The sequence below is a fragment of the Cygnus atratus genome, chromosome 7 (assembly GCF_013377495.2).
Source record: "Cygnus atratus isolate AKBS03 ecotype Queensland, Australia chromosome 7, CAtr_DNAZoo_HiC_assembly, whole genome shotgun sequence".
Classification (NCBI taxonomy): domain Eukaryota; kingdom Metazoa; phylum Chordata; class Aves; order Anseriformes; family Anatidae; genus Cygnus; species Cygnus atratus.
The window spans coordinates 27,211,534-27,229,650 of record NC_066368.1 but is presented as its reverse complement, the minus strand read 5'-3'; the positions used below and the strand labels follow the sequence as shown (position 1 = coordinate 27,229,650).

Below are 18,117 nucleotides of genomic sequence, written 5' to 3'. Positions count from 1 at the left end.
GCCGGGCGGCGGGCGGGGCGGGGCCGGGCCGGGCCGGGCGGGGCCGCGGCCATTGGGGCCCGGCTGCGGAGGGGACGCGCGGCCGCCGCCGCCATGGTGTCCTGGATGATCTCCCGGGCCGTCGTGTGAGTGCCGGCGGCGGGCGGGGCTGGTAGGGGCTGGAGGTCGAGGTCGGGGCCGGATCGGGCCGAGCCTGGCCGAGCCGAGCCGAGCCGTCGCGGCGCTGGCGGTGCCCGGCGGGTGTGAGCGGCTCCCGCTGACCCCCGAAGCGCGGCCCGGGGCTATTGAGGGGCTGGGGAGGGGGCTGGGGAGTGCGGGCCGGCGGCAGCGGGGAGGCGGGCGGCGTTACCGCCTGCTGCCGCCTCAGCGGGGCCTCGGCAGGTAGCGGGGTGAGCTGCGGGTGAAGGTGTCACCTTCCTGAGAAAGGGTAAGCTGCGAAACCTCTGGTCTCCTTCTCATACATCGCGCCGTTCTTTCATGGAATTGAAGGTTATTTTGCTCTTTTGGGTGTGAACAATGCTCGCGATAAATGTAGAGTAATATGGGAGAAGGTGAACCTCCCTCGTGCTCCGTGCTGTGCAGCTCTCTGTGCTGGCCCCGCTGCTTGTGGGGCTGCTGGAGTTGGGATTTACCGTGTGTGAGCTTTTGTCAGGCAAACGGAGTGAACCTGCTCACAGAGCAGCCCATCGGGTGTCTGTGAAGGATGTAGTGCGAGCGTGTGACCCAGAACACTGGACGATAAATAGGGCTTCCCCATTTTGCTGGTGACAAACACCTCCCTGAAGCTGCCTGGTGTCACTTCACATGAAAGCTTTATCCTGTCAGGAAGTCTCGTAACGCCAAGTACACTTCCTTGCTGCCATCTCGTCACCTGGATAAGTAGCAGTCCTGCAGCCTTCTCCCTTCCCACTGCCCTCCGTGAGACTTGTCAGGTAATTGAGACCTGCTAAGTAGACAGCATTGTGTTCTGGGGTTGGCAGAAGATGAGCCAGGCTTGGAAGAGGCTGTAGGAAGAGTTGCCGTTCGCTCGCTCTGTCGGCATGCTCTTTCCACGGGCAATACCTAGCACTGGAGGGGAGATGCATAGGCATGCTTTCTGGAAGTCAAATGTAGCTGCTGAACCTGTTTCTGCTTTGGAACAGAAACACCAACCAGCAAATCTTTGGTTTAACTACTTCTTAAACTGCACCGGCTGTAAAAGTGGTATCAGCAGCGCTGAGCACCTCAACTTCCAATGACCAGATTCTTGTTGCTTGTTTTTTTTTTTTTTTTTTTTCTGTGAAATAAGCCACTAAGGACTGTATTTGCATTTTGAGAACTAAGTCCTCTGTGGGCCAAACCAGCATCATATCATAGGGATTGAAGATAAATTTGTGTATTGGAGTACCTGTTATTGCAAGAGATAATAAAGGACAACGTATTATGCAGTTGGGTTTTCTGGTTGCTGTTGCTCCCTCATTTGTGTGTGCTAATTATTTTTGCTAAAAAGGGAGTCTTTAATACTATTAATAAATCCTCTCCACCTTCTTGTGTCCTTGTTTCCTAGCTGTGGGATTTAACCAGTTTGCCAGTGTTCCTCTGCCCAGGAAGAGGGGAGTGCTCAGTGCATCCAAGAGAGAACTTTATACATCTTGGAGTCTGTTGTTTAAGTTTGCCAGCAGAGGACTTTATGCAGTCTGGAGACTATTGTTTAACTTTGCTTAATAAAGCAAAATTCATGCGGAAAGTAAAGGTGAAATTAAACAGAGGCCATGAGACATAAGATGCCTTCAGTCAAGTGGTCTTGAGACTGTCCTCCTTGTCCCCTTTTCTCAGTGTTCATTATGCTGTCTTCCTCCATCTGATTTTCTTCCTGGTATCTTTCCAGTCTGTTCCAGTGGCTTTGTTTCCTAGACTTTTGTGTCATTGGTTAGGAAGAAATATATTACCTTTTCCTTAAAGCCCCTAAGAAAGATGAAAATACACTTAACTGGCACATAGCCACTAAGACTAGAGGTTCTCTCCTACTTACTGTAGCGTTTTAATCTTAGCTTGGTGACTTTGTTGTGTATGAGAGCCGTGGAGATCCTATGCTGTCCATATCAAGTCCAAAAAGCCTTGTTGTCGCGTTTGTGTAGCCATCAGGAATACCTGTTTTCTTCACAGGTGCTAGGAAGGGGCAGCAGTTGTTCTAGCTGCTGCAGAATTCCTCTGACTGACCTACTATTTTCAGGGCCAAAAGAGCAGCAAAATGTGGATTTGTGGGTGTGTCACAGTGCCCTCTACTGACTTTTCACGCAGGATTTTTGTGAGGCGCGCTTGCCGAGGAAACTCACTTCTGGTTCAGTTTGAGAGCCTGTAATTTGGGGTTGATCAACTCCACTAAAAATAGTTTCCTTAAAACTTTAAGGAAGTAGGGAATAGAAGTAGTAGAGAATTAGAATTTGTAATTGCATGTGAATTGTCTTGAAGAGTCATGCATGGGGAACGGGGAGTGGTTAAAATTTGTTGCTTCATGTTATCTTTGGCAAAAGTTTGCTTTAATGAATTATTTTCTCTTTGCTCTCTAAGTACTTGGGCATATAAATGTGCAATACCTTGCACTAGCGTTGTGTCTTTTTTTCTGTCAAGAAGCCAAAGACTTGAAGCACATAATTACAATACATTCTCATTTTAAAGTTTTCCTTCTATAGGGTGCTGTTAGAGTAAGTACAGGTTATTAATTATAAAGCACTGGCTATTGCAACAGTTCTAAGAATGATTACTGCAGTGTTTTTCCTCTTTTGCACTTCCAAAACCAACAAAAAGTTAGTAATTTGTTTCAGGGTCTCAGAAAGCTTCTTAAAATGGGACACCTTGTCAAGTACTTGGTCTTTGGTGGTGGGAACTTTTAAATTTGTGGCCGCATGTCTCGTAAGCTTCTAATACAGCCTGCATCTGATTTAGTCTGCTTTGATTGCTCATTCTTCTCGTTTGTAGGGTCTGAGCAATTGTGTACACATCAGTTGCTGAGACAGTGTATTTAATAGTAAACACACTGAGTACTTGTCAGTCACAGCCTGGTATGGATGAGATCAGACTCTTCTCTTGTGCCAAGCAAAGATGTGATGCATCCTAAATACAAAGTAGATGGCCATTTTGTTCTTGCAATCTGTTGAAGCAGACTGTCTGCTGTAATCTGTTAACTTTTTTTCCCCTCCTCACTTAAAAACTAAAGTTTCCCCATCTGCGTTGCTTTGCAGCACTCTCTGCCCTTGTATTTAAGTTCATTTTCTTTTCACTCCAGTTACTCTGAAGTCTTGATAGTTGGAAGGGGTGAGCTGTAGTAGGCTCCAGGAGAATGCGTTTTTCAGAGCTACTAGTAGCTGCTTTTCTCTCTGCCTGTTTTAATAATACCTATGTTCCCTACCTGCATTTTAGAGCCTTGCAAGGAGCAAGAGATGTACAAATAAACAATTCAGCAAGCGTTCCTTGGTTCTGGAATAGTCCACAGCTATGTGAAACTGGACCAAGACTGGGGCACAGGGGAGGTGGCCTGAAGATAAGTAGTGGTATTGGCCTTTCAGCTTCTGCTACTTGACAGATTAGAACGGTTTATTTCATCAGTTTCCCAGGCATTGTCTTACTCTGCTTTTAGTATTTTATTTTTGTTTGAAATGTCCCACCTTCCAGCTGCCCCTGGAATTGCTAGACATCTGAGAGAGGACAGCTGAAGCCATAGCTCCTGTATTGATGGCACAGTCATCAGGAATCTCCGTTTTAGAGTGGTAGTGATGTTTTACGTAGCAGTGTACACTTTGTAAACCTGGATTATATCTTGCTCTTGGAATACGAAGTTGCTTTTTTTTTTTATTAAAAACAAGTACAAAAAATATGTTCACTCACGTTTGCTAATGAAACCGCTGTCAAACATGTTGCTTGAAGCAACGATAATTCATTAGGCGGAATTGGGTAACGATACTGCCACATGGTGTGTGGAAGTAAGAGCTATATACAGCCCAGTGTTCAGGGCAGAAGGGTCACTTGTGGGAGAGTTTCTTCGGCTGCTTGTAGCCTGCACTTCTTGTGGTTGGATGCTTCCAGCTGAAGCCTGGAGAATGTTGAGTGCTGTTGGATGCCGAATGCCTTCCAGCGTAAAGACCTATAAATTGCAGCTGCACTTGTGGGGGGGAAAGGATTTGCTGTCACAGTGAGTGACAGAGATGGAGAGAGGTGCTGAAATGGCCGTCTCTCCACAGAACTGAACGATTTGGTCATCATGTGTCGGTTATCCTTGACTCTTAATGCTGTGCTTAAACATTAACCAGCTTGTTGCTGGGAGGAGACATCCTCCCTTCGCCCTCCCCTCACCCTCTGCTCTCCGCAGGGTCCAGAAGTTGTGCAGCCACAGGATGATTCTGGTTGTTTGTCGACTGAAATGAAAGAGGATCATCTTTGATTAGTGGCAGCGAACCGAACCGGCTCGTGCTGCTGTCACGTAGTTGCTAGGTGCCACGTAAGTGTCATGTTGAGAATGAAAACTTGCAGGAGGAAAATAGCATTGTTTTCGGTGTCAGCATATTGCCAGGCTGCTTAAAACATACTCTGGAGCTGTCTTCTTCGCTTGCACATTGCTGCTTATTCGTTCCTGTGCTGGATCTCATTCCAGTAATAACAGTGCAGCTGCTCTAATCAAACAAGGTGTCAGAATTTTTAAAGGGCCTTAAATTTTATAGTGGGGAATCTGTAAGTATATCCAAGTCTAGGGATTATATATATTGTCTATGTGAAAATTTAAAATCCTTTATATAATTGAGCAATGAAATCATACGAGTGCTTCTGTTTGTAGCTCAGCTTCACAGTTAGGTAATCTGAATGTACAGCAAAAAGTGTCTGCTCGCTAATCTTGACTTATAATACCTATTCTGCAGGCGAGTGCAGTGACAAACAATGAGGTCTGGCAATCTGTTGGAAATAAGTGTCCCCACTGCCTGCCTGGCACACCTTTCCTTGTGTCAATGTTTGCTGTGTAGTTGAGTTGCTCTTTTCTCGCCCGTGCTTATGGCATTCCGCAGATGCGGAGCATGCGTGGTCAGTGCTCGCAGCTTATGGCAAACTACAGCTTGCTGGAAACAGATGGAGCACAACTAGAGGCGTGCTGCAGAGTCTGACATTCTTACTTAATGATCTTGGCATGTACTCTGTTACAAAACGTGCTGAAATCCACATCTGTGTCCTATGCATTGCAGATAAAGGAATACCAAGAACTGCATGGTCTGGCACAAAAGGACGTTTCTAATTAAAACAAACAACCTCTGCTCTTGTATGTTCTGCAAACCAATGTCTGCTCTGTCAGAGCGTACTTTAGGATCTCAAGCAGTTCTGCAGCATAGATGGAACAGCTTGCCTTTGCTGGTTATTTTGTACATAGAGCCAACTCCTGATATGCTCTTATAAGGACATCTCTGGGGAAGGTCCCAAGCTGAATTCTGATATATATATATATATATATATATACACATACATACATACACATATATATACATATATATATGTATAAACTGCTTTGGATTAATGCTTTTAATCCTTGATCAGAAATTCTTCAAAAATATATGTAAAAATATGTTTGGCAAAACCTTTGTTCTGGTGTTTCATGTGTAGAGCTTTCTCTGTGCTTATTGATCCTTTTTGTTCTGTTTCTGAAATTTCAAAACCTCCACCATTGTGTGGAAGTACCTTTTAGCCCTTCCAGGTTTTTAGAGAACAAAAAGAAGAAAATGTTACGGCTGAAAACAGTATGATCTGTTGTGAATCTTTCAAATCTTGCAGGCTTGCCAAAATAGATTGTAGCAATTTACTACTGCATAAATGAGATTAGGTATATAAGAATCTAGGTAGGAAAGATATATTGCAGTTTTTTTGCTGACCAGCCTGACTTGAAACATGGCTAGCTTGGATGAGACAGGACAGCCAATGCGATGAGATGCTTTCAGACACAGTGGAGTTAAAACACCCCCGAGTGACTCGCTGTGTGCTGGGCCCACACTGATAGTTCCTAGCTGAATTTATTCTGACAAAATAACAGGGCGTTACTTGGTTTCTGTTGTGCTCTAAGGCTAGTCTGCAAGCGTTGACGTGGAAGTAGGTTTAACTAGGTGAATGTTTTCCTTGTGTTAATCATCTCTGAAATACTGCTCACATATCCTGAAGACAGTTGGAACTTGTATTTGGTGTTGAAAACTAATGCAGTGCAACTTCTTTAAAAAGCCTTTAACTCAGCATTAAAATGAAGGGATCCACAAAAGGAGAACTTTCCTGAAGTGAGAAGTCTGACATAATGCTTTTTTTTCTTCTGCTAATACAGAGAGCTGCTGGAACTTGCACTGCTGGAAGGGGAAAATCGGAAAACAGTTTGTGCTTGTGCCTTCCAACAACTGTCTGGTTTTCGTTATTTCTTCCCCCTAACTCCTTTACTAACACATTGATCAAAACCATGTAAAGGAGAAAGAGGAAAATGGTCACCAGCTTAGGGATGTCTGGGTTAGTTTTGATAATAACATTACCTTAAGCTGTAACATTAACGAGAACCTAATTCTTTTGGCACTGTGCTCTTATTATTCACTTTTGTCTGCCAGTCTTTTTTTTTTCCACACTAGGACTTGGTTCTAGAACACATGGTTTCCCTTATGTCTAAAAGCAAGTCTACTGTTACTCAGGTTACGCATATTTACGATTTGACTGTTTTAGAAGCCATAGAAGAAGCTGACCTGTTCACATTGTTCAGCAGTGACCAGCTTAGAGTTCATTTAGAAGACAGTATGTCCACAGAAGCATAAAATACCTAATTTTAGGGATGGCTTTAGTGGTCATTAGGTTGCCAGAGAAGCGATTTAAACTGTTGGTTTTACAATCCAACATATACCTCTTCCAGTGGTGGTACTTCTTGAATAATAATTAACCTTGAATGCTTCAGACAAAGTGGAATTTATATTTGTATAAAGAAGATAATGTGAAATGGGCAAATTGACTGGTGGAAAATGATGCTTCTGAAAAGGTATACTTATATTCACTCTATCCTCTGAATTCCTGGTCTGTTGATATACTACGAGTCAGGCATTAACTGAATTCTCCTCTCAAAAATGAGCCTTTGGTTGGTTAGCATTGTATGCACTACTTCTTAGGAACAAAATCTACCCTCAAAGCAATTTAATGCATGAGTCTCTAAAGAGAGGTCAATAAATGAGTGGGGTTCAGGACGAAGGAAATTAACTTATTTTTCAGCATGATATTTCTGACCTTAAGGTGAAGTTACTACTACAGCTACGTGAAGAAGTTTGTTAGAGATTCTGCATGTTGTCTGTTCTTAACTTGATGTCTAGCAGTATTCATAGAGTGTCTCTAAGCACAGGTTATAATTGAGGAAACACACGTACTTAGGAACAACAAGTCCAGATGTTATCTCAGCATTATCTGCCAAATACAAATTTCATAGAAGAAGCCTTTTCCTGTGTACAATGGCAAAGTTTGTTTTTTTTAATGCTCAAAGAGGCTTCAGAAATACCTTTCTGGGTCTTGATAAGATTAACAGAACTGTTTGGAAATCAGGGTCCTTAAGGCAAAAATATAGAGATAAGTAACTTCTGATGATCAAAGGTGAAAAATAGCTGTCTGAGGAAGAGATGAGACAGACTTATTTTACTTCAGTAACTGGTGTTGTGTGGTTGCATCCATTTTCTTTGCTCGAATCATTGTCTTTTATGTAGCGTTTTCTTGGGAGAAGCAGGACCTTGAGGATGGTCTGCAACAGCATCTTTAGGTTATAAGATGTCTAATGATTAAGTTGGAGCATTTTGGCCTTCAGGGTATGAACTTTGCTTTCTTCTTTAAAACCAAACATATGGATTCGTGTTCCACATATTGTGAGGTTTGTAGCAGTGTTGAATGCTTTAAATTTAAAAAAAAAAAAAAAAAAAGGCAACCGTATGGTAAAAGCATGGCTATGTGCAGTGTGTTTTTTCTTTCATTTACAAATGGCTCAGAAATAAGATGTGGTTTATCCTGGAACAAGCAGAAGCAATTCTTAGTTGAGACCACTTCTATTTTAAATGTTAGCTTCCTATAGCAAATCATTTTGATGTTGATGGTTCTTCAGAAATGTGAAGGGAAGATACTCTTACAGCAGAAAGCTGTGGCATGATTGTGCATTTTAACTAGTGACGTTCTCTCAAGTTTCCAGCTGATCCATTTTTTGTTAACTGTATTTTCTTCTGTGGTCTTGGAGGAAATGTGTCTAGGCTACAGGTGATCTTCAGGCAGAGGCCAGGATGGTGAAACACCAGCACAGTGGCTAGCTTTAAAACCACATTTCAAAGCAGAAGAAAGCTTTAGACTAACCAAATAGTAAGAATAAAGCTACCTTGAGAGTATGTTGACTGGCTTCCTAAAATATCAACAGCATTAGAAGTTCTAGGTAATTGAACTTCCATAGTTTGTGTGGGATGTCAGGTCACTTTTTTGCTTAGTGTAGCTCTTGAGATGATAGAAGAAAACATGCTTGAACACTTCAATACAAAGAATTTCTCTCCATCTCATGCAGTTGAGACTTGAATGTCTGTGTTGTATAATTGTGCACAGAGTTACTGCGATGACTTCCACAGCTTGAAGATAATATAATTTAAGGTAAATAGGCCAAAGTTATTGCTGGAAAAAAAAATCCAGATAACCAAAATGTTCTTCTTCCCAGCACTGAAAGAAATTACTTCAACAAAATACTGAATTATCTTCCTTTGGGACTTAGATACGTTAATGAGTGAGGCTACTTTAAATGTTAAGTAGAATTGTTGTAATGATAATGTGTGTTTTGGATCACAGTCTTATAAAATAGATGTAAAAAGAAACGGTCACGTAGCATAAGCTCTGTGTAGGTATCAGCTTTCATCTTTGAACTTTAAAAGTGTTAATTGTTTTCTTACTCCATGGAATAAGCTTTTTCACGCATGTGCTAAATATAGAAAACAAAACATCTGCTGAAAGCTAGTTTGATTAAAAAAAAAAAACAAACAGCAACAACAAAAAAAAATCAACTGATCTCTAAGTGACATCTTTAATCCAGCTGACAGTCCAAGTTGATTATTAAAAGAAAAGCATGGTTTAGTGCATAGTGCAAGAACACGTCTCTTACTTGGAACAAAGTCATGCTAGGTTGTCATAAGAGCTGTGTGAAAAGCAGATGCAAACTCTCATAATTGTTGGTTAGTTCCTGGTGCTCCTGTCTGAAGCCACAGCTGGCTGCTCTCAGGCCATAAACACTTCAGTGGCAAACAGTCAGCAGGAGGTGAATTTGGGGGGTATTAAGGTAGATATGAAGAAAGATAGTTTATTTGAAGTTTCAGTAGGTGTGAGCAGCTTTGGAAATTAGTGCATCTCCAGCAGGGATGAAATTCTGCTTTGAGCTGAGGGCTAGGTGAGAGATTTAAAGCTACTTAATAAGAATGATTTTGTATTGAAGGCCTTCAGTGTTGACTCTTTATCAGGTGGAAATGTTATAGACGAATTCAGTTCCTCTGCGTGGGAGTTATGAAATCACCTGCTGAGTATTCTGCATAAATGGCTGATCTTAGTAAGCATGTAAACAGGAAACAGTACGGGGATATTCAGGATGCTGTTAGGTAGTAGTCAAACACTTATGTTGGATCAATTATTAGGTAGGCACGCAGAGAAGTCACTCAGACTTGTATAACCATTTCTATTCCTACTACAGTTTCTGTTTGCTTTTCAGTACTAGCTGTTTGGAGTTTTCCATACTGCTGGGTTTGTTGGGCTTTTGGGCTCTTTTTGAACAGGATTTGAGAGGTGTTGTTTCATGACGTGGTGATGGTATCTCCAGGCTGATACCTGGAGCAAGAGGTGAGTTGTTTCACAGGGTTTATGTACAGGTAGTGCCCTGAGAAGAGAGACTGGGAGAGCTGTGCTGTCAGAGCAGTGATGCAGCTTGTCCCTGTGAAGGGCAGCGTCCAGGCAGACTTGGACAAAGAGGAGTAGCCTGGATTTTGCTCTGGGAGTGGCTTTTAGCTGTATGCTGTTCGTACTGCCAAAGGCCCTTAAGGGAGAGCTGTTGTAACGTGCGTGCAGTAGGTTTGTTGCTGGCAGAGTGGGACTCAGGGAACTCGTATCTGGGGTGTGTTGCTGGCTGGCTGAACTGGCCTAGTAGGCTGCAAGCCACGTGTAGGCTCTGAGTTGGGAATTCCTAGGTGCTTCTCTGAAGGAGGCAGTGCATCATATGTGGGTACAGGTATCGAGTTAAGTGTTAAGACTTCTCTTTGATCTGTATTGTATTATCTATGGTTTTCTAGTAGCAAGTGGGATGAATAACAGGCAACCTCAGAAATACTGTGAAAGTTTCCAGTGCTTTCAACTCTTCGAGCATATGGGAATTCTTAACAGAATGCATTTATAAGTGAATTATAGGTGATAGTGGCAGGAAAGGGAAAGTCCTCATTCTGGGCTTGAAGAAATTTCTCTGCAGGGCAAATGGGTTAATTAAAGATATCAGTGTCCTCTTGGCATCTAGGTATTGCTTTCTCTGGGGGAAGTGTGGCGAGCCTATGCAAATAGGCAGTCAGCCTTACTGGTGTGTGAATACATCAGTGGTTCTGTACAGGTTCCAGCACAGAACTTCCGTTATAGAAGGGTTTTTTGTTATGTTTTTGTGCTGTTTTTAGACTTTTGTGGTTCAGGCAGGGCTGTTTTCCATGTTGAAAGAACTTGAAGAGTATCTGGCAACAGGTTACTTATTTTGGTGTAAGGCAATACAAGAGCATTCCATAAGCATGAGTGCATAGGATACAGAGCTCCAGGCTCTCTTTCGTGTATTGGGAGAAGGGCTTTAATAGTCTATCGGACTGCTTGTGGTTATTATACTTAGCACTTAACAAATGCTCCTGATATAGGAATCTCTGACTTTCTAGTGGGATTGGTAGGGAAGTCACTTTCCTCCTTAAAACTTCTAGGTGACTTCTGCCTGCTTGAGTAATTGCGCTAGTTTGGGTTATGCTGTGCTTTGGAAGAAGCTGGCAGTTGTTTAGGAGGATTCCAGCTTTCTACGCTGAAAGGTTAAAAGCCAGCTTGCTCAGCTCAAGAATGTGCTTTATTCAGACCTGTCAGTGCTTCTGGGTATATTCTTTAACTCTTGAGACTTTTTTTCCTATGGCTTCTTGCAATATTCTCTCTATAAGAGTGCCATGGAGGTTTTAACAGATCTGTTTCTGATTGCATTCCTGCCTTTTGTTAACTGCAGTCTCCCACAGGAGTTGAGGAGTTTAAGGTTTGCTACTGTTAACAGACACATTCTTTCAACAGATTTATGCGATTCCTATGCCCACCCCCCTCTCCCCTCCATATATCTCTGCCCTTGCATAAAGAAGGGGGAAAAAAAGAAAAAAATAGGATGCAACTCAGTGTGAAGTTCAGGAGCTTATCATCATGTTCCCCCTCCCTGTAACAGACTAGCTTTTTGACCTAAAGGTATTATTTGTAATGACTTGGGTACATACTCTTCTAATATAGCATGTTATGGCTAATGTCATGTATCTGAATGTTGTCCAGTAGCAAAATGCAACTCAATTCTGTCCGGTGTCGGAGATAAGTCTTTGTTTAGCTTAATGCCTTTCAAAAGCATTCAGGACAAAAATGTCAGGCTGAGCTTTTGTTTGTCTGAACACGTGAAAACCGAGGCGAGAGCTGGGTTTGTCTAGAACTCGCTGCCTACCCAGTCGTAATCCTCGGGGGGTGCCAGGGAGGCGTGATGGAGGGGCTTGCTTTTTCCTTTGAATTGTAGGGTGTTTTTTTTTCTGACTAGGATTCTTACAAATACTCATTATGCCTTATTTTGAGTATGTATACCACACAAATGTTTAACAGTTGTAACTTTTCATAACTAATTAGACTTAAATTTCACCACCCTCAAAAAAGAAGAAAAAATGAGAAAAGTCTTAACTGTTCTTCTTTTATGAATAGCAGCATGTAGTTTGAGCATATGAGTTACTGCTTTTCCAGTGTGTGCTGATTGAAACCTCAGCAGACGCTTTAAGAAGTATGACCATATCTTCCTTTTTAAGATCAAGAACAGCCAGCCAAAAACTCCAGCGTTGCTCTTCAGACTGTTTCATTCTACTATTTACTTTCCAGTAGGAAATTTTGCTTTCAGAAGGAGTCTTGCTTAAATTAAACTCTGTAAACATGACATGGAATAGTAGTTGTAGCAGAAGCAAAGGAATACTAATAACATTAGCCTAGTTTCTGCATCGATACAGTTCTGCAGTACAGGTAAGGCTTTGATATCACACACAGCTGGGAGTTGTCTACATTACTTCTGGTATTAGCATGGTGTATTACCATCTCTTGGAAAAGCTTGTTTGTGGAGGGGGTGGAAGATGCTCCTGTCGTAAATTGCAGGTAAAGACCGCAATATTGCGAAGGGAAAATGGACAGGGCCAGCAAAGTAATTGTATCAAGAATTTATATTCACTTCCATGGTTTTATGGAGACAGGGTGGATTTCTTTTTCTTTTTTTCTTCCATTCTCCAGCCTGCCAAGTGCTGTCAAGTGATCCTCCAGGATGTAGGTACATATTTCTACTGTAGATGCACACATTAACAAATGTCTGGCTCTGTATCAGTCTGTGCCAAGATCGTCAATCTGTCAGTGGGTGGACAAATCAGTGTCATCTGTTATCAGACTTGTTAGGGAGCTTAGCAAATGGTGCTGTCCCCATAGAATCTTATACTGAATGAGTGTCCTGAATAGCTTGTAATAGTAGGGAATAGTTGGGGCCCTTGTCTTTCTGCATTTCAGAGAAATAAATAAAAGAATCAAGTTCCAGACACTTCCTTGCTTCTGGTAATTCTTTGGCAATGTGAACAGACTGAAGTCATAAATGGACTGTTGGCTTAATGGCTTAGCATTTTGGGAGTCTTGATGCAAGTAGTCCTTTTGAGAGACTTAGAGGCTTTCATTTCATATCTATCTGTATTTTAGACATTAGCTTTAGTGTTGTTTACTAGCCAGACTAAATATGTTTTGTGCTAAAACAATGTGCGTAGAGGTGACTGTCTTGTTTTCCAGTTATCAGTCAGATGCAAACTCAGTTGCTTCACTTCAGAAATGAGTGTTTTAAATAGTTGTGCACTTAAAAGCTATTTAAAGTATTAAAATGCACATAACCTACTGTCTTATGCAACCATATGGATATGCAAATGCATCATTATCAGGTTTCAAGGGTTTGTTACTGGTTTTGCCTTGTTTTGATTTTAATCTCCTGGTATATTTGAGAAACATGTCTCTTTAAATGAGCAAAATGTCTGTAAAGGAGGTGGCTGTACCAAAAAAGGAATACTCCCCCTAGCTGCTGAGTACAGCTGGAAAGCTGAAATAGCTAGGCGTACAACTGGCAGGGAAATTACATTGGTAAGCAGGATTATCCATATATCTGCTGGTGAAATACAGCAAATGACATCACGCTCAGCTGAAATCTGTTTCCATCTGTGGAAGCTGGCTTTGTTCTTATCTGCTGTATTAGTGCAGCGTGCTAATATACACTGTGAAATACAAAGTGCATTTTAAAAATAGCACTTAAGCTTTTAAATTTGAAAAGCCTTGGGATAGTTGGGCATGTCCTTGAAGTATGTCATGAAGTCACTGTAAAAACAGCAGAGGAGGGGCTTTATCAGATGTATCACAATATCTTTATAACATGTAGCAGGAGGTGCTGCTAACAACTTTGAGATTTTTAGGGGAATCAATGCAAGCAGGAGAAGTATTAGAAAATGCCTTGCTGTTGTAGCTTTGTCACTGACACCGATTGTGCTTAGGCTCCCTGCGGCTGCTCTGTGTGTTTCTGCCTCTGTCTTCAGTCAGCTGCAGTGGGCTCTCCTACTCCTGCCTCTGTACTGATCTGTGACTTATAGATTGAGGGTAAATCTGAATTTGCTGACATTCAGCCATGCTCCCTGGTGATGAGAGGGTTTTTTTACTGTTAACGTGCCTGGTAGCTTTAACTGAGACTGGGTGACTTCGTGTGAAGGAGGTAATGATGCCAGAGTTGACAGAGGAGTCATGCCACGCTCAATGTCAGCTCTAGGGAAGAGATAAAACCTTCACCGTACTGGTTCCTGTTATTACCAGCTAAAGGTGGTGATGTCTTTCATTGTTAGTCTTATCCACCCACTTTTTGGGGAGAGGAGAAGAGAGATGAAAACTCTGGTTTTCCTCCATCAACAGACAAGTTCTAATGCTTCCATTTTATGGCAGCATTGAACACTAGTAAGTGACAGCATATTGTGTTACAAAGTTTTTTGTTCTTTGGTTTTAAAAACGAATTTCAGAAGAATTTTTTTGAAGTGAATACTAAAAGTTGATAACCTTGCTGGCTTTCCTGCCTTAATTTACTAGCTCACAGGATCTGAGTGGAGCCATGAATCAATGTGACATTGACTACTGGAAGTTTATTATTATTTCAGATGATGCCTTAATGTTTTTTATTTGTTCCCCCTTTTTTATAGTGAAAATAAGTACACTTCCCAAATAATAAACATCATTCCATTTGAAGTCTTCACTGTGGTGTCTGTAATGTTCCCAGGCATGAGCAAGTCACTTACATGTGGAGTAGGAAGCAATTGGAATTTTTCTGATTTGACCAGGTTTCAGTAAGACCAAGATTTGCTAGCTGGGAAAAACTAGCTATCTCTATTGTATTTGTCTCGTGCTAGTTACAATTCTCTTTCAACATGAGGTTGTCTTTAGCTTAGCTTACAGTAGCTTATTGCTACTGTAACAAACTTTCTTCTTGAAGATTGGTCGTTTCCAAAGCAGTGTTCAAAAAAAAAAAATCCACTTTATCCTAATATGGGCTTCTAGCAGATTTTATAGGATGTCAAATCGGGAAAATTGCTGTTTAAGTTTAAAAATAAAACTAAGCTTTTATTTAAAAAGCATTACCTGACAGTAGAGTGAATTGAAAACTATAGACCAAAATCTGTTAAGAAAAAGGTTCAAAGGGTTTCTTTCATATGCTTCATAGGAAGAAATTTACATGTGCAGTCTTCTAGTAGCTACATAAATAACTTTGGACTAGTTTTGAGAATCTGGGAGACGTACTTAAATGACCAGTAACTGCTGGCATATAATTATGGCATCTGGCAGTTAGGATGACATTCAGGAACCTTTTCTGTCTTTTCCATTCAAAGGCATTTCCGTGGCTATAAACTCTCTGTTGTATTATTTAATAAAGCTTTCCTTATGTCTGATACTTAAAGGTTATAGTTTGAGCCAGAAGAAGGGAAGGTGAGAGGCATTAGAGCTGATGTGTTACTGAACAGGGTATTACCCAGGGACAAAGAAGAGGAAGAGCTCTTGTCTACAGAAGTTCATCCAAATTAAAGCTGTTGGATCTAATAATGCTACTTCTGTTTCCAGGTCTCATGTTGCTTGGGTGAGGTGAGGTTTTTGACTGGTGGTGTCAAGATCTCCTAGTCAGCAGAAATAAAACTGTTCAGGGTTTTTTGGCGGTTGCTTTTCTTGCCCATAGGATGAAAGGTGTTTGGATTAAAGTAGAGTTGTATTTAGGTAGACTTTAACAGGTTGTGCTGAACTGGAATTCAGATAGTCTGGGCTTTTTCCAAGAGGCATTTCAACATCTGAAATGTGTAGGTAAGGTCACCTGCAGTGGCATAGCAGCTTAGCCTGTTCTTGTTAAAGAGCTTCAGGATCCATCTTCCGCTAACTCCGTTTAGCGCAGACTGTGAAATTCTGAGCGTCCAGGTCCAGATGGCCAACTATCACCCGGATGCTCTGGTTATGCCCTTTTGTATTAATGTTGTCTTAAATGATCTGCAGTATACCATCCCTTCCTACTACACAGGAAAATGACGATGATCATAAACTGGAACAGGGGGTTCTAAATAGATGTTATGCAAACAGTTTGCACTGAAAGGCCCATAAAGTGTTGGAGCAGGTTGTCTAGGGAGGCTGTGAAACCTTTCTTTGGAAGTTTCCACCACCTAACCAGATAAAGCCCTAAGTAGCCTGGTCCAAATCTGATGTCAGCCTTGGTTTAAGCAGAAAATTGGACCAGATGACTTCACAAGGTCCTTTCCAACAGAAAGAGTCCTGCAATTATTCTTCCATAACTTTCTCCTCCCTCTTTCACTTGTGGCACTTGAAGCTTAACATTAGGAGCTCTACTAATAGCCCCCCTACCCCAACAATAGATTTCCTTCTGTAAGTTAATAGGTATGTGTTTCTTATCCTGGTATATCTGATGTTGAAGAAAGTATCTTGCCTTTGCTGTTAATAATTCTACACTTCTTAAAATTTTTTTATTTAAAGTACTGTATTTTAACTGTTGGGGATTATTTTAGTATTTGAAATAGAGTTCCTACCAAGCAGAAGACTTCTGCCTATGCATCAGAGAGGAGATTGGAAGATGGGGTATATCAGACTGCAAATACAGAGAGTTTCTCTTTAGAATTTTCTAAAAATACTTAAATTGGGCTAGAATTTTTTTTAGTTTCTTTAGGGCTGAAACCCAACATAAAGCTTGGTAGCATCATGCAGTGTTATGCGGTGCTTGCACAGGTAGAACCACTTATTTAAAGCTACCTGCCACAACTATGAAACCTGAAATTTTAGTTGATTATTTACTTTGGTAAACGTTGATGATATGAGTTCAAATCTTGTGCGCTGCATCTTCCCCAGGTGGAGTCATCTTTAGAATACTACATGATGCATCTTTCTTCACTTAGCTCTGAGCAGTTAATTACTTAAGAGTTCTGAACTTTTGGGGAAGATTTCTGGCTATCCTGAGATGTGTCAATTTCTCCCACATAACCATGCTGAGCAGTTTGTAAGTGCTGGTGCAGACATGTAGCCAGGCTTCTCTGTGACTGCTGCTTTAGGCCAGTTGGAACTAAGGGCAGGCAGTTGCCTGACTTTACAAAGTGTAGCAGACCGGTGAAATAAAAGTCTAGACCTCCTGCAAGGAGGCAGCAACCACAGCTGTTGCATTTATCATGAAGAACAGTGCCACCGGTCTGTGACCAAGATAGTTTTTCCTAGAAAATGCTGTATTGTAACAAACGTTTGTTAGAGCAGATCTTTTTTCTGATTCTGCTCTCACTATGGATTGGTTGGCACCCTCTCACCCTGCTCCCTGCACCTTATGTTTGATGAATTATAGCAGAAATTGGCTGTCTCAGCAAAGTTGGATTAATTCCCGTGTGCCTCCATTTCTGTGTTTGGTTTTGCAGTGTTTTAGCAAAAGGAGCTGAATTTGCTTAACTCTTCTTGTTGTGTTACGATTGTTTTTGAAGAATCTCCTGTTATCTGATAATAGATGGTTCTAATTCTCTATGATAATGGTTAGAGGATTTTCAGGTGTGGTTGCACTGCTAAGATGGAAGCAATTTTTTGGTATGGACAGGACTGCAGGACTGGTTTTGCTTGCAGCAAAACCAGAAGAGCTACTAGTTTTGCATTATCTGCTAGAGGCAGTCCTAGAAAACTGCTATCTATGGGGTCATACGATCTTTTCTTTTGGTATTGCTTTTATTCCTGTATATTGCTAAACTTCCAAGGAACCTGTAACACTGATTTTTATTTCAAAGTATGTGAGTTTTGTTTAAAGTTGGTTAGTTTACAGTAACAATGCATTGTCACTACTTTGCTACGTATGGTATAACAAATTCTGAAAACTCTTTATTTTCCAATAGGCTGGTGTTTGGGATGCTGTATCCTGCATATTATTCGTACAAAGCTGTGAAGACAAAAAATGTGAAGGAATATGTAAGTCACATTCCTTTTAATTGCTTAATTAAATATAGCAGTGACATTTTCATTATGCAGTGCAATAGAATATATGAAAGGTGAATTCGACTGTCTCAGTATTAGATATAAAACCTGTGTGAGTGTGATGGTAGTCCTGTGACTTCTGTTTGGAATGCCAAAGAAGATGGTTCTAATTCCCTATGATAATGGTTAATGGTTTCTCAGATTTCTCATATGGAAAGGCATCCAACATGCTATGCTATATAACGATTTTAGAGGAGGTTTTTAAAACATAAACCTTGGTGTTAGCTGTATTTCAGTGGAATGCCCCAAATAATG

General features: G+C 41.2%; 1 protein-coding gene across 2 annotated transcripts in view; it reads left to right on the top strand.

Moving 5' to 3' along the window:
- Nucleotides 1-25: 25 nt before the first annotated feature.
- The window catches only part of REEP3 (receptor accessory protein 3), a 39,462-nt gene continuing 21,370 nt past the window's right edge, over nucleotides 26-18,117 (top strand). Inside the window, exons 1-2 of one of the 2 annotated variants that reach the window (XM_035554702.2) lie at nucleotides 26-125; nucleotides 17,724-17,796. In XM_035554702.2, the coding sequence (XP_035410595.1) occupies nucleotides 94-125; nucleotides 17,724-17,796 (105 nt within the window). In that variant the 5' untranslated portion in view covers nucleotides 26-93. Of the gene's footprint in view, nucleotides 126-4,422; nucleotides 4,475-17,723; nucleotides 17,797-18,117 lie in introns of those variants that run through there. The other variant, XM_035554782.2, reaches the window with a different exon arrangement.